The sequence below is a fragment of the Centroberyx gerrardi genome, chromosome 3, assembly GCF_048128805.1.
Source record: "Centroberyx gerrardi isolate f3 chromosome 3, fCenGer3.hap1.cur.20231027, whole genome shotgun sequence".
Lineage (NCBI taxonomy): Eukaryota > Metazoa > Chordata > Actinopteri > Beryciformes > Berycidae > Centroberyx > Centroberyx gerrardi.
In genome coordinates this window covers 30,461,466-30,478,186 of record NC_135999.1, presented here as the reverse complement: position 1 = coordinate 30,478,186, position 16,721 = coordinate 30,461,466, and the positions used below count along the sequence as shown (strand labels likewise).

General features: G+C 43.0%; 2 protein-coding genes across 3 annotated transcripts in view; one reads left to right on the top strand and one right to left on the bottom strand.

Moving 5' to 3' along the window:
- The window catches only part of snrpb2 (small nuclear ribonucleoprotein polypeptide B2), a 59,378-nt gene that overhangs the window by 18,117 nt on the left and 24,540 nt on the right, over positions 1-16,721 (top strand). The gene's annotated exons all lie outside the window — the stretch shown is intronic.
- The window catches only part of kif16ba (kinesin family member 16Ba), a 37,444-nt gene that overhangs the window by 3,341 nt on the left and 17,382 nt on the right, over positions 1-16,721 (bottom strand). Inside the window, exons 16-26 of one of the 2 annotated variants that reach the window (XM_078291809.1) lie at positions 16,602-16,684; positions 14,679-14,767; positions 13,061-13,114; positions 11,110-12,453; positions 10,199-10,366; positions 9,165-9,267; positions 7,335-7,382; positions 6,987-7,037; positions 2,413-2,535; positions 1,552-1,641; positions 1,168-1,251 (exon numbers count right to left, since the gene is read on the bottom strand). In XM_078291809.1, the coding sequence (XP_078147935.1) occupies positions 1,168-1,251; positions 1,552-1,641; positions 2,413-2,535; positions 6,987-7,037; positions 7,335-7,382; positions 9,165-9,267; positions 10,199-10,366; positions 11,110-12,453; positions 13,061-13,114; positions 14,679-14,767; positions 16,602-16,684 (2,237 nt within the window). The remainder of the gene's footprint in view (positions 1-1,167; positions 1,252-1,551; positions 1,642-2,412; positions 2,536-6,986; positions 7,038-7,334; positions 7,383-9,164; positions 9,268-10,198; positions 10,367-11,109; positions 12,454-13,060; positions 13,115-14,678; positions 14,768-16,601; positions 16,685-16,721) is intronic. The other variant, XM_071899882.2, reaches the window with a different exon arrangement.

Sequence of the window (16,721 nt, the reverse complement as noted above, 5' to 3'; positions counted from 1 at the left end):
ATAAGAAACAGCAAGTCAGTAATTTCCAGTGGCAGCTGGTGACACGAGAAGACATTAGCAAAAGTTGAAAAATTTTCAACTTTATGAAAATGCGCTATGACGCGTAGGTGCGACAACTCAAGTGAACCAATCAGAGCGCTTGTCAAACACAAATATACAACATTGGTTCCTACATACAGCACGGAGGAAAAGCTAATCATGGCGGTTACAGGGACTTGACAAGGAAAAACTAAACTAATGTACAATCAGCGGGAAATGAATTGGACAGTGATGTGATAGACATACGCTATCTTCATCGCTGTCGTAGCTGAAAAAAAATACTGAAAAGCATGAAATGAAGTAATAGTAGTAGTACTTTTGTAGTAATAGTAGTGGTGTAGTAGTAATGTGAACGCCCAGTCATGCTGAAACTGTTACAGGAACAGTAACAGTGCTGTTCACTGTTGATTTGAAGTAAGAGAAGTAATTATTTAAGTTATGTATGATGGACACTGGGGTGGATAGTTGGACTATAAACAGTAAGTTCATTGATTAAGCTTAGCAAAGGGGTAGGACCAAATAAGTATTTTACTTCTTCCTACTCCATTTCGGACATGTAATATTTATTTATGTTGTTTATTGAGAATTTGTTGTATATGTTTACTGTTAATTTGATTGGTTATTCTTGTTTTGTTTTCTTACGTATGTGTATATATACATATATATATATATATAAATATATATAAATATAAATTAAATGTTTTTTAACATGTTCGAAATAAATCTAAATCTATTCTATTTAGATGCTCACAGGACAATAAGTTAGATCCCCTATTGCACAAAATGACTAATATATCTGCGGGGGTTGACAGTGTTGTTGACCACCAGTGACTCAGCGATGACTTGTCATGATGTCTGGCTGGTCTGAACTCTGTTTTGGAACAGAAACTCCCATCTACCACCACTTCCACACACTCTGACCCCTTTCAGACAGAGAAGTCGGCCAAAAGGTCAAACCCGTCCACGCTGCCTTTAACAAGCCGTCAGTTTGCCGGCTTGTACGCTTTCACACACAAATCACTACTGCTTTTATTGCTAAGCCATGCAAGACGCACAGGCATTTGTTTTATCATTTTTATATGTGCAAATGAATAAACTAAAGCAGAGTGCCAAGTCAAAATGTCAAACCTCCAAGTGATTCCGTCGTTCAGCAACCATCCTCTCATCTCTGTTTCCAAACAGTTTCTTAGGAGGGAATTCAAGAGCTGCCAGCTGGAACAGATCCAACACATCACAAACTTCAGATACAAAAATTAGTTCATATGAACCCAAATAATGGAAGTATAGAATGGGATACTTAAGGAATATATTGTCATATTTATATAAGACTTATTTTTCTGCACCAGCTGTACTGTGGTCTTCCCTGATTGCAACCCAGTATGACAACAAGCCATTTTAATTTACAGACAAATCTATTCACTTTTTACCCGTGTAATGACTACTTCGTGGCAAAGGGTCTGAACGGACCACATTTCAAAATGTGAAGGCAGACAGCGGAGCAAAATGTTTCACCTCTGGGTATTTCAATTTGAGGCTCTTGTGCATTTCCCGAAAGCGGCTGTACCGTCTGAACACCGTCCAGGTCTCATCCATCACTGTGATCTGGAGGAGAGAGGAAAGTCTCAGATGAGATGAATAGAAAGATAAACAGGTAGACAATCAGATAAACAGACAGATAAACCGATAGACAGAAAGAGAGACAGGTAGATAAACAGGCTACGTGTCAAATGAGAGTCACATTTTTTCAATTCTGATCTGGATCACATGGATCTGTGCTACAAAATCAAATCCAGAGGCATGTGACCTACATGCGACTTGTATTTGGACGCTCAAATTGGAGCATGTGAATATGTAAACCCTCCGTCATTCACCTGAGACCACTGTCATAATTGTGTGTCCCGTGTCAGCTTGGCTAAGCAGAGTTAGCATGGAGGATAACAAGACACAAAGATGGAAAGAAAGACAAATAGTCGACTTGTTTGGTATTTGGGGAAACGGCTCAATTCAGACAAAACTCAAAGGCTCAAACTGTAACTGACATGTTTTAGAGGTACGTAGGTACAAAAACAGATGCGACATCTTTTGTTATTTTTTCTGTGTCTTTTCTACATTCATATTGGTATCAGATTTGGGTTACATCCTACAAAAGATATGAACAGTCATCCAAAAAAATCAGATATGAGCAGCAATTCAGAATTGAACATGAAGGCCATGAACAGATCAGAGAGACAAACAGATGAGATGAAACAACACAGATGAGATGGATAAAGAGGTCAGAACAAGAACTACTAGGTGTCAGATCATCAAATCATGAATAGCAACAACAGAAGGTGAACACTGCGGCTGCAAAAACCCACAAGTCAAAGAACTCACCTTGACCTCGAACTCAAAGTGCTCGTCCTTGCCCTGCCCTCGCAGGACGTAACGAGGAATGCTAATCTTTACCGGATCCTTCAGGCAGTCGGAGCTCTTCCCAAGAGGAACAGAGACCAGACGCTGCAGAGCCACCAGGAGAAAGACGGGGAAACAAAGAGGAGAAGGGAAGGAAAGACATATGGAAAGGAAAGTATTGGCTCAGAAAAAATTACAGTAATTGTCACAAATTCAACATTGATTTTAGAAGAAATTGAGAATGATTCACTATGATTGCCAGATGAAATTTGACAAAATAAGATTCATACAAAGTACAATCTTTATTTATTGTTCTGTTTACATAATTCAATTAACATATTTCCACACAATATAAATCATAAAGCACATTAAATATTCTTTCTTCAAAATATATATATGAATCATATTTCCTTTGTAATCACATCGTGAGAAATCTACCTGGAAGTATAGATTAATTAATTTGTCCACATCATAGATTACAAATGAACTTTAACAAAAAAGTGCAACTGCAAAAATGTGAACGACCAAGTTGTGCAATTAAGTGACATTAACGTTCTCCCTTTCATCAAAACACTGTGTAAGACCAATAATATTAAACAAGAACCAACATGACAGCATGACTAAAATAACAGGAATAAGGCAAAAGGCCTCCAGACTGTCACACACACACAGAAATACAGAGAAAATGTGTTAACCTCCATTCAATGCATTCTTCAATGGTGACGATATGCTGTGTAACATATAACTGATACAGGTGACAAGAGGTTACAGCTCAAGAGATGAAGCGGCCCGTGTTTCCTCATCTCACCAAAGGCAAATTATCTTTTAGAATTTGTTTACAAGAAAAATGTCCTAATTTGCAAAATTACACAATTACATTTGAACAGCACAGTTAAAAGCAACATGTAAAACATTTTAAAAGATGTTTTTTAAAAATAGTTTGCTCTCTTTATCTAGAACATGGAAACAGATCACCTTATCATAGAACATTTGACGGCTGACAAAAAGGCGTTTTTCAACAGATATTCAATGCGACCATTTTGCTACTTGATCAAGATAATTAACATATGATTCACATTTTCAAATAATATCTCATAACATTTTTTCCTATGGCCAGAACTTCTTTAACACACTCCAAGAAAATAATTTTGAGGTTGACTCCTTGATAATTTATCTTTTTTTGTGGGAAAAAATGAAGCAAAAAAAAGATGATCAACATTCACCATTAGGTAGTGAATGATTAGGGTGAAATCAGGCTGTAGGATCTTGAATCAGGAACACAGATGGTGAATCACGGTCACAGCTTCCTGGGTGCAGCCAAAAGATAACTTCCAGGAGTCACACAGTCGGCTGTAGTCAGAGAGGGACGGCACCTCGGCAGAACCTCTCCCGGACTCCAGCTTCTGTCCGGCCCGCAGGTTGTGAGCTGTAAACACGATGTCCACCACCAAGCAGCCGTCGCTCTGCCTCACAAGCAGACATCTGATGTCCGAACGTTTGCGGAGCTCGAGTCCCTGGAACTGGGGGTGGATGGGAACCAAGCTGGAGCCGCGCGGGACGGGATGAAACACACCGTCCTCCCGGAGAAGAGCGACGTGAGTTTCTGTCAGGAGGAACTGGGAGATGGCGTCCTGATGCGGGCTGGTGGAGTTCTCCAGCTTGACGCTGGTGTAGAGAAGAGGACAGATGTTGGCCAGGGAGGATCGGTCTGGTCCCTCCATGTTCCCATGTACGATGTACAGCAGGTCGGCGAGGACCCTCTTGAATCTGGAGGTGACACGAACACCGTTATCCAGCAGGACGTCCGGGACGCTGGCCGTCCAATCCAGAGAGAGGCACATTAGGTCTTCATGGAGCAATGGATGTTCTTCAGTACCTTCAGAAAACTTTCCAGGAGCGAGAGCCTTCAGTAGAGCTTTGCAGAGCTCCTGGGTGAGCTCTTTGCTGTGGGTGAAGACGGCCAAGATGGCGTCCTCAGTGCAGCCAATGAGGCGGACATGCTGCCCTGCTAAGCTAATCTGGATCTCCTTGACCTCTGTGAGATAAAAATGGTGAAAAATTGCTAAGGTTTTATTGGGATCATCTGAATCCATGGCAGTGGAGACGACAAATATGTCCTTTTCTAACAAAAGCAAGCACCCAGGTTGTGGGATTGGATGTTTACAATTTGCAGTTTTGAGCCAGTAGACACTCAATAGCTTGTTGCCTTGAGTTTGAGGCACCAGTGTCTCCAACATGTCCAACATCTTCTGGGACGAGACAGACTGCAGCTCAGAGAGGGCTGATGGGAGCTGCACCAGCCTCTGACTAAACACTTCAGGACTCGTGGTTCTGAGAGAGGACACTGATCCCTCGGGCCATCCTGAGCTGCCTGGTGTTACAGACAGGCTGCCAGCCTGAGGAAGACTGAAGGAGCAATCCCCAGACAGATCAACAAAGTGGACTTTGTTTTCTACAGGACAAGGATCCGGCAAAGGCTTAGGCTGCAATCGCTGAATTAAAGGAAGATCTTTGGACATCATGGTGACATACTCAGACAAGATCATCTTCATTTCGCCTACTCGTACGTTTTGAATGATTTCCCGTGTGCTCTGCAGCCGTCTGCCGGCGTCTCTGTACGCCTCAGACAGCTTTCCAGTGAAGTATCCGAGCACGTAGCTCTTTTTGGCCTCCAGTTTCTCGGTTACAGCATTGGTCTCTGGACTGACTTGCTCTTGTTTAATTTGACCATTTACCGATTCCTTTGACTTCTGCTTGCAACTGATGTGGCCATTGACAAAGATCGGCAACTTTGATGTTTGATTATTGGACACTTCTGCCTCTTTTATTATCCCAGCATCACATGGTCGGTGTTTGACTTCCTCCTTAGAGTAGGAATAAGAGCATCCATTCACCAGCAACTCTTTTCCACTCTGTGTGAACTGGCATTCAACCTTTTTATCGTCATCAGGAACACAGCAGGCAGAGCTGCGTTGTCTTTCATCAGTGATATTTTCGTTGACGTCAAAGCTGCTCTTGGTGTTTGTCGATGTGACACCAAACTCTTCACGTCCAACGTCACAACTACCCCGCTCCCTCCTGGCTTGGCACACTTCTCCTGGGTGCATCTTAACTCCTTCTTTTCCTGGATGCATTTTCACTCCTTGCAACTTCTTTTTTTCATCTCTGTAAAGCATTCCCTCTTTTTCAAACAAGACTTTGGGGGTCATTTCTAGTTCGTCGTGTCCATGCAGCTTTAAGAGGCTGTTCTGTGGTTCTTCTGAAGTGTTTTCCTGGCCGTTCTGGGGAGCGTTTGCCTCGAGCCCCGGAGCGAGCAGGAAGCTAGGCCACAACCCGCAGGCTCTCTGTGTGCACAAGGGGGGAGTCCATGACTACAAGAGGAGGTGAAGGCTCTTTGAATTATCGTCCATAATCCACCCCAATATGAATTAAATTCCTCCATCACCAGGTGTAGAAGTGAATGGTCAGTGATTAAAATTAACAGAACGGTGCAAAGAGATTTCACATGCAAATTAGGATGCAAAGTACACAAAAAACAGCAATAAATGTACTAAACTTCCTTTTAAAAATGTAAAGACCTCAGACCTCGGCCAAACAGCAAATAATTCTTATTATAACCTAAGCGTTATAACCTTCTTGTTGTAGCAGATGGATGGAGTTTAAAGTATCAGGACAATTCAGTTAGTATCAGGCAAGTTCTCAATCACAGAGAAACAAACTAATTTAACTTGCAAATATGTTCCTGAGCTTTATACATTAAAGTTTTATACAAATGTATATATGAGGCAAACTCCATCCATCTTGCATTCAAGTAGACTAAAAAAAACATAAAAAGCATTTGCAAATACAATTTAACCCAGGTCTGATTCTACTTTGTTTGAAATAAAGGATTGCGAGTTGAGATATTTTATTTTAATTTGATTATTTCGAAGTGTTTTTTTTTTCTGTTAGTCTACTTTCCATGCATCAATTTGCAAACATCCTGGAGCAGAGCATGAGCTTCCTGTCCTTGTTCCTTCCCCAAAATACATAATGAAAAGGACACAAGGAGAAGTTATGGTTCGACTGGAAGATTCAGAGTTGCCAAATTGCCAAGACACATGTAGTGAGAGAGTGTGTGTGTGTGTGTGTGTGTGTGTGTGTGTGTGTGTGTGTGTGAGAGAATGTGAATTCCTGTGCTTGGCAACCCTGAAGATTCAAAATGGAAACCCATTCACCATTTCCTTGGAACTGAGTTTAAAGAGTAACTAAACCCAACTCTGTGTAAAGCCTGACATCTAATGGTGAAAAACATGCTGCTGAAATGGCAGTCTGCTATTGGCTGATCTTTGGTACCAGGTGATGTCACCACTCTATAGAAGGTGACACATAGAAAGCATTAGATGTCAGGCGTTACACAGATTTGGCTTTGGAGTTTAGTTGTTCATTAATTTCTCAAATTACTTGAGGAATCTCCCTCATATCATTTTTTAGCATGCGTACAAGATGGCACTTTTTATATAATTGTTAAAGAAATTAGAATTATCCCAAAACCCAAAATAAAATCATAGTCTTACCTCATATTTAAGCTTCCTTGGATTAAAATGGTTGTGCAGCTTTTCATCATCCTGAAAAGAGTAAAACTTAACATCAGCATCATCTCAGTCAGTATCGTGCAACGTTAAATTTAAACAAAATATTCTGAATCTGCAAAATCACAAGCAGGGTTTCGAAAAATCTGAAATGGTGTCTTGACAGGATGAATGAGGAAAAACCAGGTGGAGAAAAAGCAAATCAGGAGACCAAGCTGATTGGTTGAAGTGTGATCGAGTCAATCCATAACCATAATTGGGAGAAGCATGCAGATTGCAGATCGTTGTGGAAAGTCTCAAAGTGAAGCACAGAGCTGTGAGACCTGGTCTTACCTCATCTGTTAATCTAACAGAACTACAGTCGCTAACCTCGTCCTCCTCCTGTGGGTTAAAGAACTAAATATCAGTTCTGGACAGGAAACTAACCTTTTTACTCAGCAGCTGATGGATTCAAAAATTCATCATCCACTTTTCCTACCCAAACACAAATCTTAAGAGTCGAAATGAACCTCCAGATGATCGGTGGTTTACTGCCAAATTAGTGGCTGGTGGAGTCGAAAAAACCGACCAGCTACAGCCAGAATTGGCCACTTGGTCAGCACTGTTAAAGGCAACAAGTACGATTTTTACTGTCCCATGGCACAGAATGAGAATGACCACAATATACATTCACTGGCCACTTTATTAGGTACACCCATCTAGTCCCGGCCGGTCATCTGTTGCTGTAGCCCATTTATCATAAGAGCCAACAGCTTGTGTGTTCAGATGCCCTTCTGCACATCACTGTGGTAAAGAGCTGTTATTGGAGCATTTGTGGCCTTTCTGTTAGCTTGAACCAGTCTGCCCGTTCCCCTCTGACCTCTGACTTCTCTCATTAACAAGTTGTTTTCTCTGTAAACTCTACAGACTGTAGTGTGAAAATGTTTCTGAGATGCTGAACCAACAGTCAGATGCTCAAAGTCTCTTAGATCACGCATCTCGCAAAACTAAACCGCTTCACCATGTCTGCATACTTTATATACTGAGTTGCTGCCACACGATTCGCTGTTTGGAGGAGCAGGCTATTTACGTTAATGAGCAGGTGTACCTAGTAAAGTGGCCGGTGAGCGTATCTTTAGGGGGTTAATGAGATTGTCGATCAATACCAGTGACTCAATGATTGCATGGCCAGCTGCTGAGATTTCTGTCTTTTAAATTCACTCCGTTTTGGAACAAAAACTCCCAACCATTGGAGTTTCAAGACAGTGGGAGACACTGTACTCATGTTTACTGTATATCTGAGTGTTGGACAATTTTACACATATCTGACAACTAACAAGTGTCAAGTTACTGTCTATCACACACTGTTACAAAAACACGCAGGCAGTTTGGAGCATAGAGACAGAAGCTTCACTTGTTCTGATAATGGAGCGGCTGAACTCCGTTCTCAGCTTGTGGTAAACAATGTTTCTTGCGTGAGGAAACCTCAGGAGGTGCATTTCATTTGAGCCAATAAAAATGCTTTGAGATTGGCTAGAACAGTACATGAGAGAAGTTACCATGTTCACACTAAAGAAGTTATCAAAATTAAGTCCCATATGAAGACGCACGCACACCAGTGCGTCCAAATCTAATTTCCAGGTCGCATCATTTTAATATGCTCCCACTTTAGAGCTATATTAAAATTTTAAGCATTTAGGCATTTATATTTGATAGTTCACAGTGCAGAGAGAGGGGGATGTCATGTGACAAAGGTCCCAGGTCGGATTCAAACCCAGGACACTGCAGGGACATGGCAGGTGCCTTAGATCACTGATCCAGCAGGACGTCCTGGGACAGGATGCTAAACTGAGTCGCTCAGTGTAAACTGCTCTGAATCAGAACATCAGCTTAATGCCTAAAATGTAAATGCAACTTGCATGCAGTGGTGTCACTGCAGAGAAAACAGTTACAGTTATGTGTTGACCCATATTCAGTTATTAACCCTTCTGACTTCTGAGTTTTATCAACACTTTTTTTGTCATGGAAAAGTAATAATATGATACACGTCCGCACATCTGGTCTAGATGCTGAATGGAGAGAATCAGCAGAAAGTTGATAAAACCGACAAGCTAAGGGAACTTGTCAGGTTGAATCAGGTTTCTGCTTGGTGTATTGAACACCAGGTAATATCCTGATCCTCACCTTGAGGGACTCAGAGGACAGAGAAAGCTCCATGTTGCTGCCGTTGAAGAGATTCAGCTTCCGTAACCTTCTCTGGACTTCCTCTTCAATGTAAGCATTTATCCTGTTGGAAAATGGATGTTAAAAGACAAAATAACCAGATGAATAAGATAAATAAACACAATCCACCATGTTGATCAGCAGAACTGCTTAGAACATTACCAGCATTAGAGGCACCATAGTAATCTATTAGCCAACACACACACACAAAAAGGATATACAACATTATATAACAGTGGCTCCGAAATAGACACACATTTGGCCATAGAGCCTAGTGCTGGGCGATATGATTGAAATCAATATAAATTTTTTTATACATCACTATATGGCTCATGTATGCAAAATAACATGTTAAATAATATAATTGATGTTCATCGTATTGGTCATGTTCAGTGTGATGTCAAACAAAACTCTAAAATTAGTTTGTTATCAATTTAGACAGCAGAACTGTGTATCAGGATATCATCATATCATCTCAATATGATTCCACTGAAATATGATACACAATAATATTGAATTATTGCCCCAGTAGAGCCCCATCTGACAAGACTTTTATTCTCATTGTGCTATTTCTAATGAGTGAAATACATCTGAAATTAAACAATTTTCCTTCTTCATGGGGGCCTCCTAGAATCCCTTCAAGCACTCCCAGGGGTCCCCAGACCACACTTTGGGAACCGCTGTGTTATAATAAGAGATGAAACTAACAAATCCCTGTGGGGAAATACTGCTGTTGCAGCATCAAATAATAAAAAGGAAAAAGTATGGTAAAACAGAACAGAAATAATAAAGCAAATGTAAACATACTCAAGTGACAATTCCACATATTAAATAGGACTGTATGGATGAGAGTGTGCAAGTAAGAAAAGTATACAACATTAAGATAGAAGTAGAACTTTCTGGGACAAAAAAAACAAAGAATGTGAAACAGCTGCAGAATGAAATGAAATAAGTAAAAAATTGTGAAAAAAAACTGCATAATTCAGTGAGTGTACCTGTCGTCAGAGAGCGGCAGCACCGTGGTCAGGCTCTGGATGGGGCTGACGGGGGAACTGGTGTGACTGGTGTGACTGGTCTTGTCATCGTTGCTGACAGAATGAGTCCTGGAGTTTCCTTCCCCCTCGCTGATCCTCTGCCTCAGCTTTTGAATCTCCCGCTCCACCCTGCAGGGACAGAACAAGCATCCAGTCCAGGAGACATTAGACCGTGTCCTGCATGTCAGCTGAAGCACAGACACATCGTCTGATTCAACAAAACCTCTGGTCCAGCCAGTGGGTGGACGCTTTCATCAGAAGGGCCTTACAGTCCCATGAGGCAAGTGCTGAAACGATTAGTCGATTGATCAATTTATCAAGTAGAAATACCAAACATGTGCTGCTTTCCTCCGTTTCATATCATTATAAACAACTGACAATGAATACGTTGATGGTTTTTGGCTTCGGCTGTAATTTTAAGAATCACTCTGGGAATTTGTCACTATTTTTGACATTTTATAGACTAAATGTTTAATCGGAAAAATAATCAATAGATTAATCAATAATGAAAATAATTGTTAATCACAGCCCTACATGAGTGTGTACATGTTTAGCCCAGGTTACTGGTAGTGTTAATGACTTGCTCTAAAGTGAAGGAACAAATCCTGAAAAGAGCTTCAGTTTTGAGATACCAGAACATAACAGGAAAATGATTTTTCATAATTTAGACATATCCCCTTCATGAAATAGATGCTGAAAAAGTGATGAAATTGATCAATAAATTGACTCATCCTATAGTGCAAAACAAAGCCTTTCTGGAGGGAGAAGTACCAAGTTAATCTCATGTATTTCTTTTTACCTATTGCCTAGATTAACTAGATTAACTAGATGTAGCTTTGGTAGAGCATCATGTATGTACAAAGTGAGCTGACCTCTCCTGGTCCAGGTCTGCTCCGGACCTCGAGCTTCCCAGAACAGAGTTTTTGAGTCTCTGCTCGTCGGACTCGGGCTCCAGGGAGACGCTGCGCCTCAGGGCTGAGTGCCTCCTCTCCAGCCGGGCCACCGCCTGCTCCATGGCCTCCCGCTGCTGCTTCTCCTTCGACTCCAGGATCTCCTTCTCCTTCCTCCGCACCTTCTCCTCCTGCCGCGCCACGTTGGCCGTGAACTCGTACGTCTCCTGGAGCTGCTGCAGCTGCTGAGCGCCGAGGCAGTGCAGGTTCAGCTTCTCCTCCTTCTCCTCCAGCTCCTTCTCCACCTGGTACAGGGTGTTGTCCAGTCCCGGTGGGCCGTCGCAGTTCCCGTTGCTGCCTCCGCCGCTGCGCTCCAGCAGCTCCGCGGCTCTCTGCTTCTCCTCGGCCAGAGCGGGCAGGAGGCCGTCCGCCAGGCGGGCCAGCTGACGCTCCTTGACCTGCAGCCTGTGTTCGGCCTGTTTGACCAGCTGCTCCTCCTGGCAGGTGGCCGTGGCGTCCTGCGCTCCCTTCTCCTGCGTCTCCTTCAGCTGCCGCTGTCGTTCTCTGTGGCCGTGGGAGAGGAGGAGGAGCGTGGCTCGCTCGGCGGCCACCTCCTGCTCCAGCCGCTCCCTCTGCTGCCGCAGTCCGTCCTCCAGCTGGCCCAGCTCCTTCACCTGAGCCGCCTTGAAGTCTGTGTAGCCGGCCTGGGCGGCCCTCGCCTCCTCGCTGGACTCCTCCCCGTCCGGCCGCTCCCCAGCCTCCTTCGCCCGGAGGAGAGCTTCTCTGATCTCGCCCAGCGCCCGGCGCTCCTCCTCCAGGCGGCAGGCGTCCTCTCGGGTCAGCAGGGCTGCTTCGTGACGCTCCCTCAGCTGCTCCTCCAGCCTGCCTACCAGGCTCAGCTGCTCCCGCTCCTGCTCCTCCAGCCGCCGCCGCTCCGTCTCCAGACGCACCGTCTGCTCCTCGCGCTCCTTCTTCAGCCTCTCCAGCTCGCGGTAGATCTCCGTCTGCTCCGCCGCCTCCTGCTGCCGCCGCTGTTCCTCGTCCCGCCCCTCTTCCTGCTCCTGCTGCGGTTTCCTACTCTGCCGGCGCTGCGGCTCCTCCTGGACCTCGGAGCGTCTCTCCTCCTCGAAGCGCTCCTTCTCGGCCAGCAGGTCCTGCAGCCGGCTCTCGATGTCCTGGCTGCGGCGGCGGAGGCTCTCCTCCTGCCGGAGGATCCGCTGCTGAACCTCCTCAGACTCTTTCCGCTGACTCTCCACCTCCTGCTGAAGACGCTCCAGCTCCGCCTTCTCACTCTGCTGCTTCGCCTCCATGTCCTTGATCAGCCTCCTACAGCAACAACACACACACACACAAATGCTACATGGTGCTGTGGAATACACTGTGATGGAGACTAGTTATTCTTAATTCATATGATTTATGGTGCCAGCAGTCATTGTTTTAACAAAGTAATGTGTGTTAAAAAATTACTCCAATTAATTTGAATATTAAAAACCAAATCAAAACAAATTCAATTCTATTCCCTGTAACTTTATATCAGCATGATAGACTTGTCTGTCTCTTCTTCTGTGGTGTTCATGCCAGTTAAGAACACATGAAGAAATAGCTGAATATGAGCATCAGTCCAGACTTCATTTTGTTCTGCTAGGCTTTCCAAGCGTCTCCTTCTACCCATAATCCCTTGTGTTTTGGGGTGGTTTGCTGTAGTCGGTTGGATTAATGAACCGCACCGCAGTTCTCTTGTTAGAGGACTGAGACTCTCGGTGCTGTTATTTGGTGCCACCAGAGTTCAAAGGTCAATGCTCTCACCTGGACAAACTGACTGAACTAAAGCAGGAAACACTGCAGAGTTCAGAGAAACCGCTCTGAACATGCTGGCTGTTGAACGCAGCCTAACTTATTACTGTGAAATAACCCAGACTTTTCATTCTTGTACCTTTTGTGCTCCAGTTTCTCCAGCTCTTCTCGTTGCTGTCTCTCAAACTCCAACCTGGGAAGATAAAAACCTGCATCAAGATCCACTTTTCTCATCAGAAAAGAAAAGAAACACACACACACACACACACACACACACACACACACACACAATTCAGTGTGCAACACTACATCCAATGAGGAAAATGAAGGCTGCAGTCGACATAAAAAATGACAGGCTTCAAATGAAATGACGGCGTTATGAAGAGCAGTGACATGTTTCCCGCCATCAGGCGTCAAAACAGCGACACAAGCAAGCAGGGTGGCGTGCAAAACAACAACAACAGGTGATGGGGGTTCAGGTTCAGACAGCGGACGGTTCAGGTTCAGACACACGTCTGTTTCACAAACTACACAGTCAGACAGGAAATGGCTGGTCTACCTGAGGAAGACGGGGCCCTTCTCAGTGAAGAGACTGCCGGTGGGACAGGCAGACACACAGTTAATCCACTGGGCTTTCACCACAGAGCACAGACAGCACATTGTGTTCTTCATATTGAAACAAACCAGAGAGGATATTTTCTGTTCTTGAGGTACAATTAGAGAAGTCTATGGATCTATTTACAGCCTCCGAAGTTTAAAAATAATCTTTAAAAGAGTCTTCTTTGGCTATACTTTTCCCGATTTGACTAAATACAATAAATATTTCCAAGCTCAATTTTCCCCCCAAATGCAGCACTGAGCAACAGGCTATCTGCAGATTTCAGAAAGCAACATTTAAGAGTTTTTAAGACGTTTTTAATGCTACCTGGAATTGAATTTAAGACCAATTAGGAAAAAAAATCAATTATGAAAGCTGGCAAAACCAGCTTATTTCTGACTGAACACAGCTAATGGAAATTGTGAAACTATAAAAGCATAGAATAAGAAAAAGGACACCAGAAAATTAATAAAGGAAGTCCAACCTAATTACTTTCTGCAACAGTTGGGACGTTTGTGTAAAATGTGCTGGGCAGTTGAATGGAAACATAGCTATACTACAGCTATACTGTACTGAACAAAAATATAAACCTACATGCAACAATTTCAAAGAGTTTACTTAGTTATATTTCATGTACGAAAATTAATCAATTTAAAGAAATTCTTGGTAAAGGAGAAATGTGGACTAACACACAAATTTGTGCACAAGAGTTGAGAGAAATAAGGTTTTAGTGGAAGAATTATGGGATATTTTATTTTAGCTCATGAAACATCCGACCAGAACTTTACATGTTGCATTTATATTTTTATTCAGTATATATCGCTACAGTATGACCGACACTTCTGCCAACTACAGAGTTCCTCAGCTGTTTTCTGGCAGAATCCAACTGCAGTCTGTTTGTTCTGTGGATCTTGTTATCAAATATGTAGTATTTTTTATTTCACTTCATTTGCGCAAATAAATAAATAATCTGATCCATAGCATCAGATGAAAAGCTGAGCAGCAGTACCAGCAAATGAAGAAAGGAGTTTGAGTCCTGAGGGGGTTTGATGCAGAACAGCTGATCATCACATGCAGCTGATGAACTTAGATATATATACAGTCTCATCAACACACTCACTCACACACACACACACACACACACACACACTCTCCTCACCCGGGGTTGTAGAGCATGACGGTGGAGAGGTTTTCACAGGACTTGGACAGATCGGTCATGGACAGGCTGAATGTGGAGAGCAGGCCGCTCTGGGAAAACACCAAGGGTCAGAGGTCAGAGGTCAGAGGTCACAGTCAGTCAGACAGTGTGGGAGGTGACAGAGGGTCTTGGTGGGACTGCATCATGTGTGGTTTCAGTGTTATGAATTCAGACTAGATCCTGAATGAATCAGGATTTTTGGATCTGATATCAATGTTTAAAGCTATAATTTAAAATTTGCACAGTGGAGACCCAAAGTGGCAGCGAGAGGTAACTGAATTTTGAGAAGAACTTCTTTTGCCTCTCTCATCTCTTTGGTTTCCTTTTGGATGAACACAAATTTCTTAAAACTGAATGAAGATAAGACAGAAATACTTTTGGTCGGCCCCAAAGCCAAAAGAGAAGAACTCTCCACAAGACTTGGGAACCTGAATCCCTCGATCAAATCAGAAGTAACAAGCCTGGGTGTTATCTTAGATTCTGATCTAAGTTTTAATTCCCATATAAACAAGGTGACCAGAACAGCATTCTTTCATCTTAGAAATATTGCCAAGGTGCGGCCCTTCCTAACCCAGAAAGATGCTGAAAAGCTAACTCACGCGTTTGTTACAAGTAGACTGGACTACTGCAACGCCCTTTTTACCGGCCTCCCAAAAAAGTCTATTGAGAGGCTTCAGCTTATCCAAAACTCTGCAGCTAGGCTTTTAACAAAAACAAGGAAGCGAGAGCATATCACTCCGGTTCTAGCTACATTGCACTGGCTCCCAGTGTCCTTTAGAATTGATTTTAAAGTTCTTTTACTTGTATACAAAGCTCTCAATGGCTTAGGACCGGCCTACATTACAGAATCCCTGCTGTTCTACATTCCATCAAGAGCCCTCAGGTCTTCTACTGCTGGTTTGTTAGAAGTACAAAACCCCACTCAAAAGAAGATTGGGGATGCAGCCTTTTTTAACTATGCTCCTAAACTGTGGAACACCCTCCCAAAGAATATTAGAGAGGCGGGCTCTGTAAGCATTTTCAAACGACTGCTAAAAACTTATCTTTTCAGCTTAGCTTTTAAGTAGCCTTCATTTTAACTGTTTCTGTTCAGGATCCCAACAGAGCTGACACGGGCAAGTACAAATTTTCATTGGTCTTGTCCGGGTAATGCTTACTTGCACAAGTGAACACTATATGTGGGGGGGACAGAGCTTTACCCTGTATGATTCTCATCCATCTGTGGATGGTGAGGTTTTTGACCAAGAGGAGAATCTATGATTCTCGTCTGCCTGAGGCAGTGAGATCTGACGTAAATATCGGATCAAGAGTAGAATCAGGAAGGACAGGGGAAAAGTAAATTAAAGAAAAACATATGGGTTCACTCACAATGTGCATCTAAAAGTGGGAGTATTTGTTGTGTTCTTCTATCTTTCTATTTTACTTGATTTGATTCTTTTAATGCAATGCATCTTGCTTGTTCTTTTATATGAATTTTATCTTTTTAATCTGTCTTTTATCTGCCTTTTATTGATGTAAAGCACTTTGAGCTGCATGTTGTGTATGAAAGGTGCTATACAAATAAAGGTTATTATTATTATTATTATTATCATCATATAAATCAATCACACAGACCAGGCTGGTAGACATGAGCGTGCCGTGTGCAGTTCACTGACCTCACCTTACAGGATCTCTGGGTTTTGAAGCCCTTAAAGTTTCCCTGCCACTCGGTTCTGCCAACATGCAAAGTTGCCTGGTGCTGCTTTAATGATGCTCATGAAAAAGTGCATTTTCCAGTTGATATTAAAAAAATCAACTGGTAGTAGCTATGTTTACTGTCAACTGTCTACCATCCTGGACCTCCGGACTGCCAGGAGGATCCAGTCTGAGGATCCGATTCCTCACCTTGCGTTTCTCCCTCAGCTTGGCCGCCTCCTTCGGGTGGTTGAACCTGAACATGTTGGTCCGGCCCAGCAGAATAACAGCACCTGCACAACACAACAGGACAAAACACTACAGGGTAGA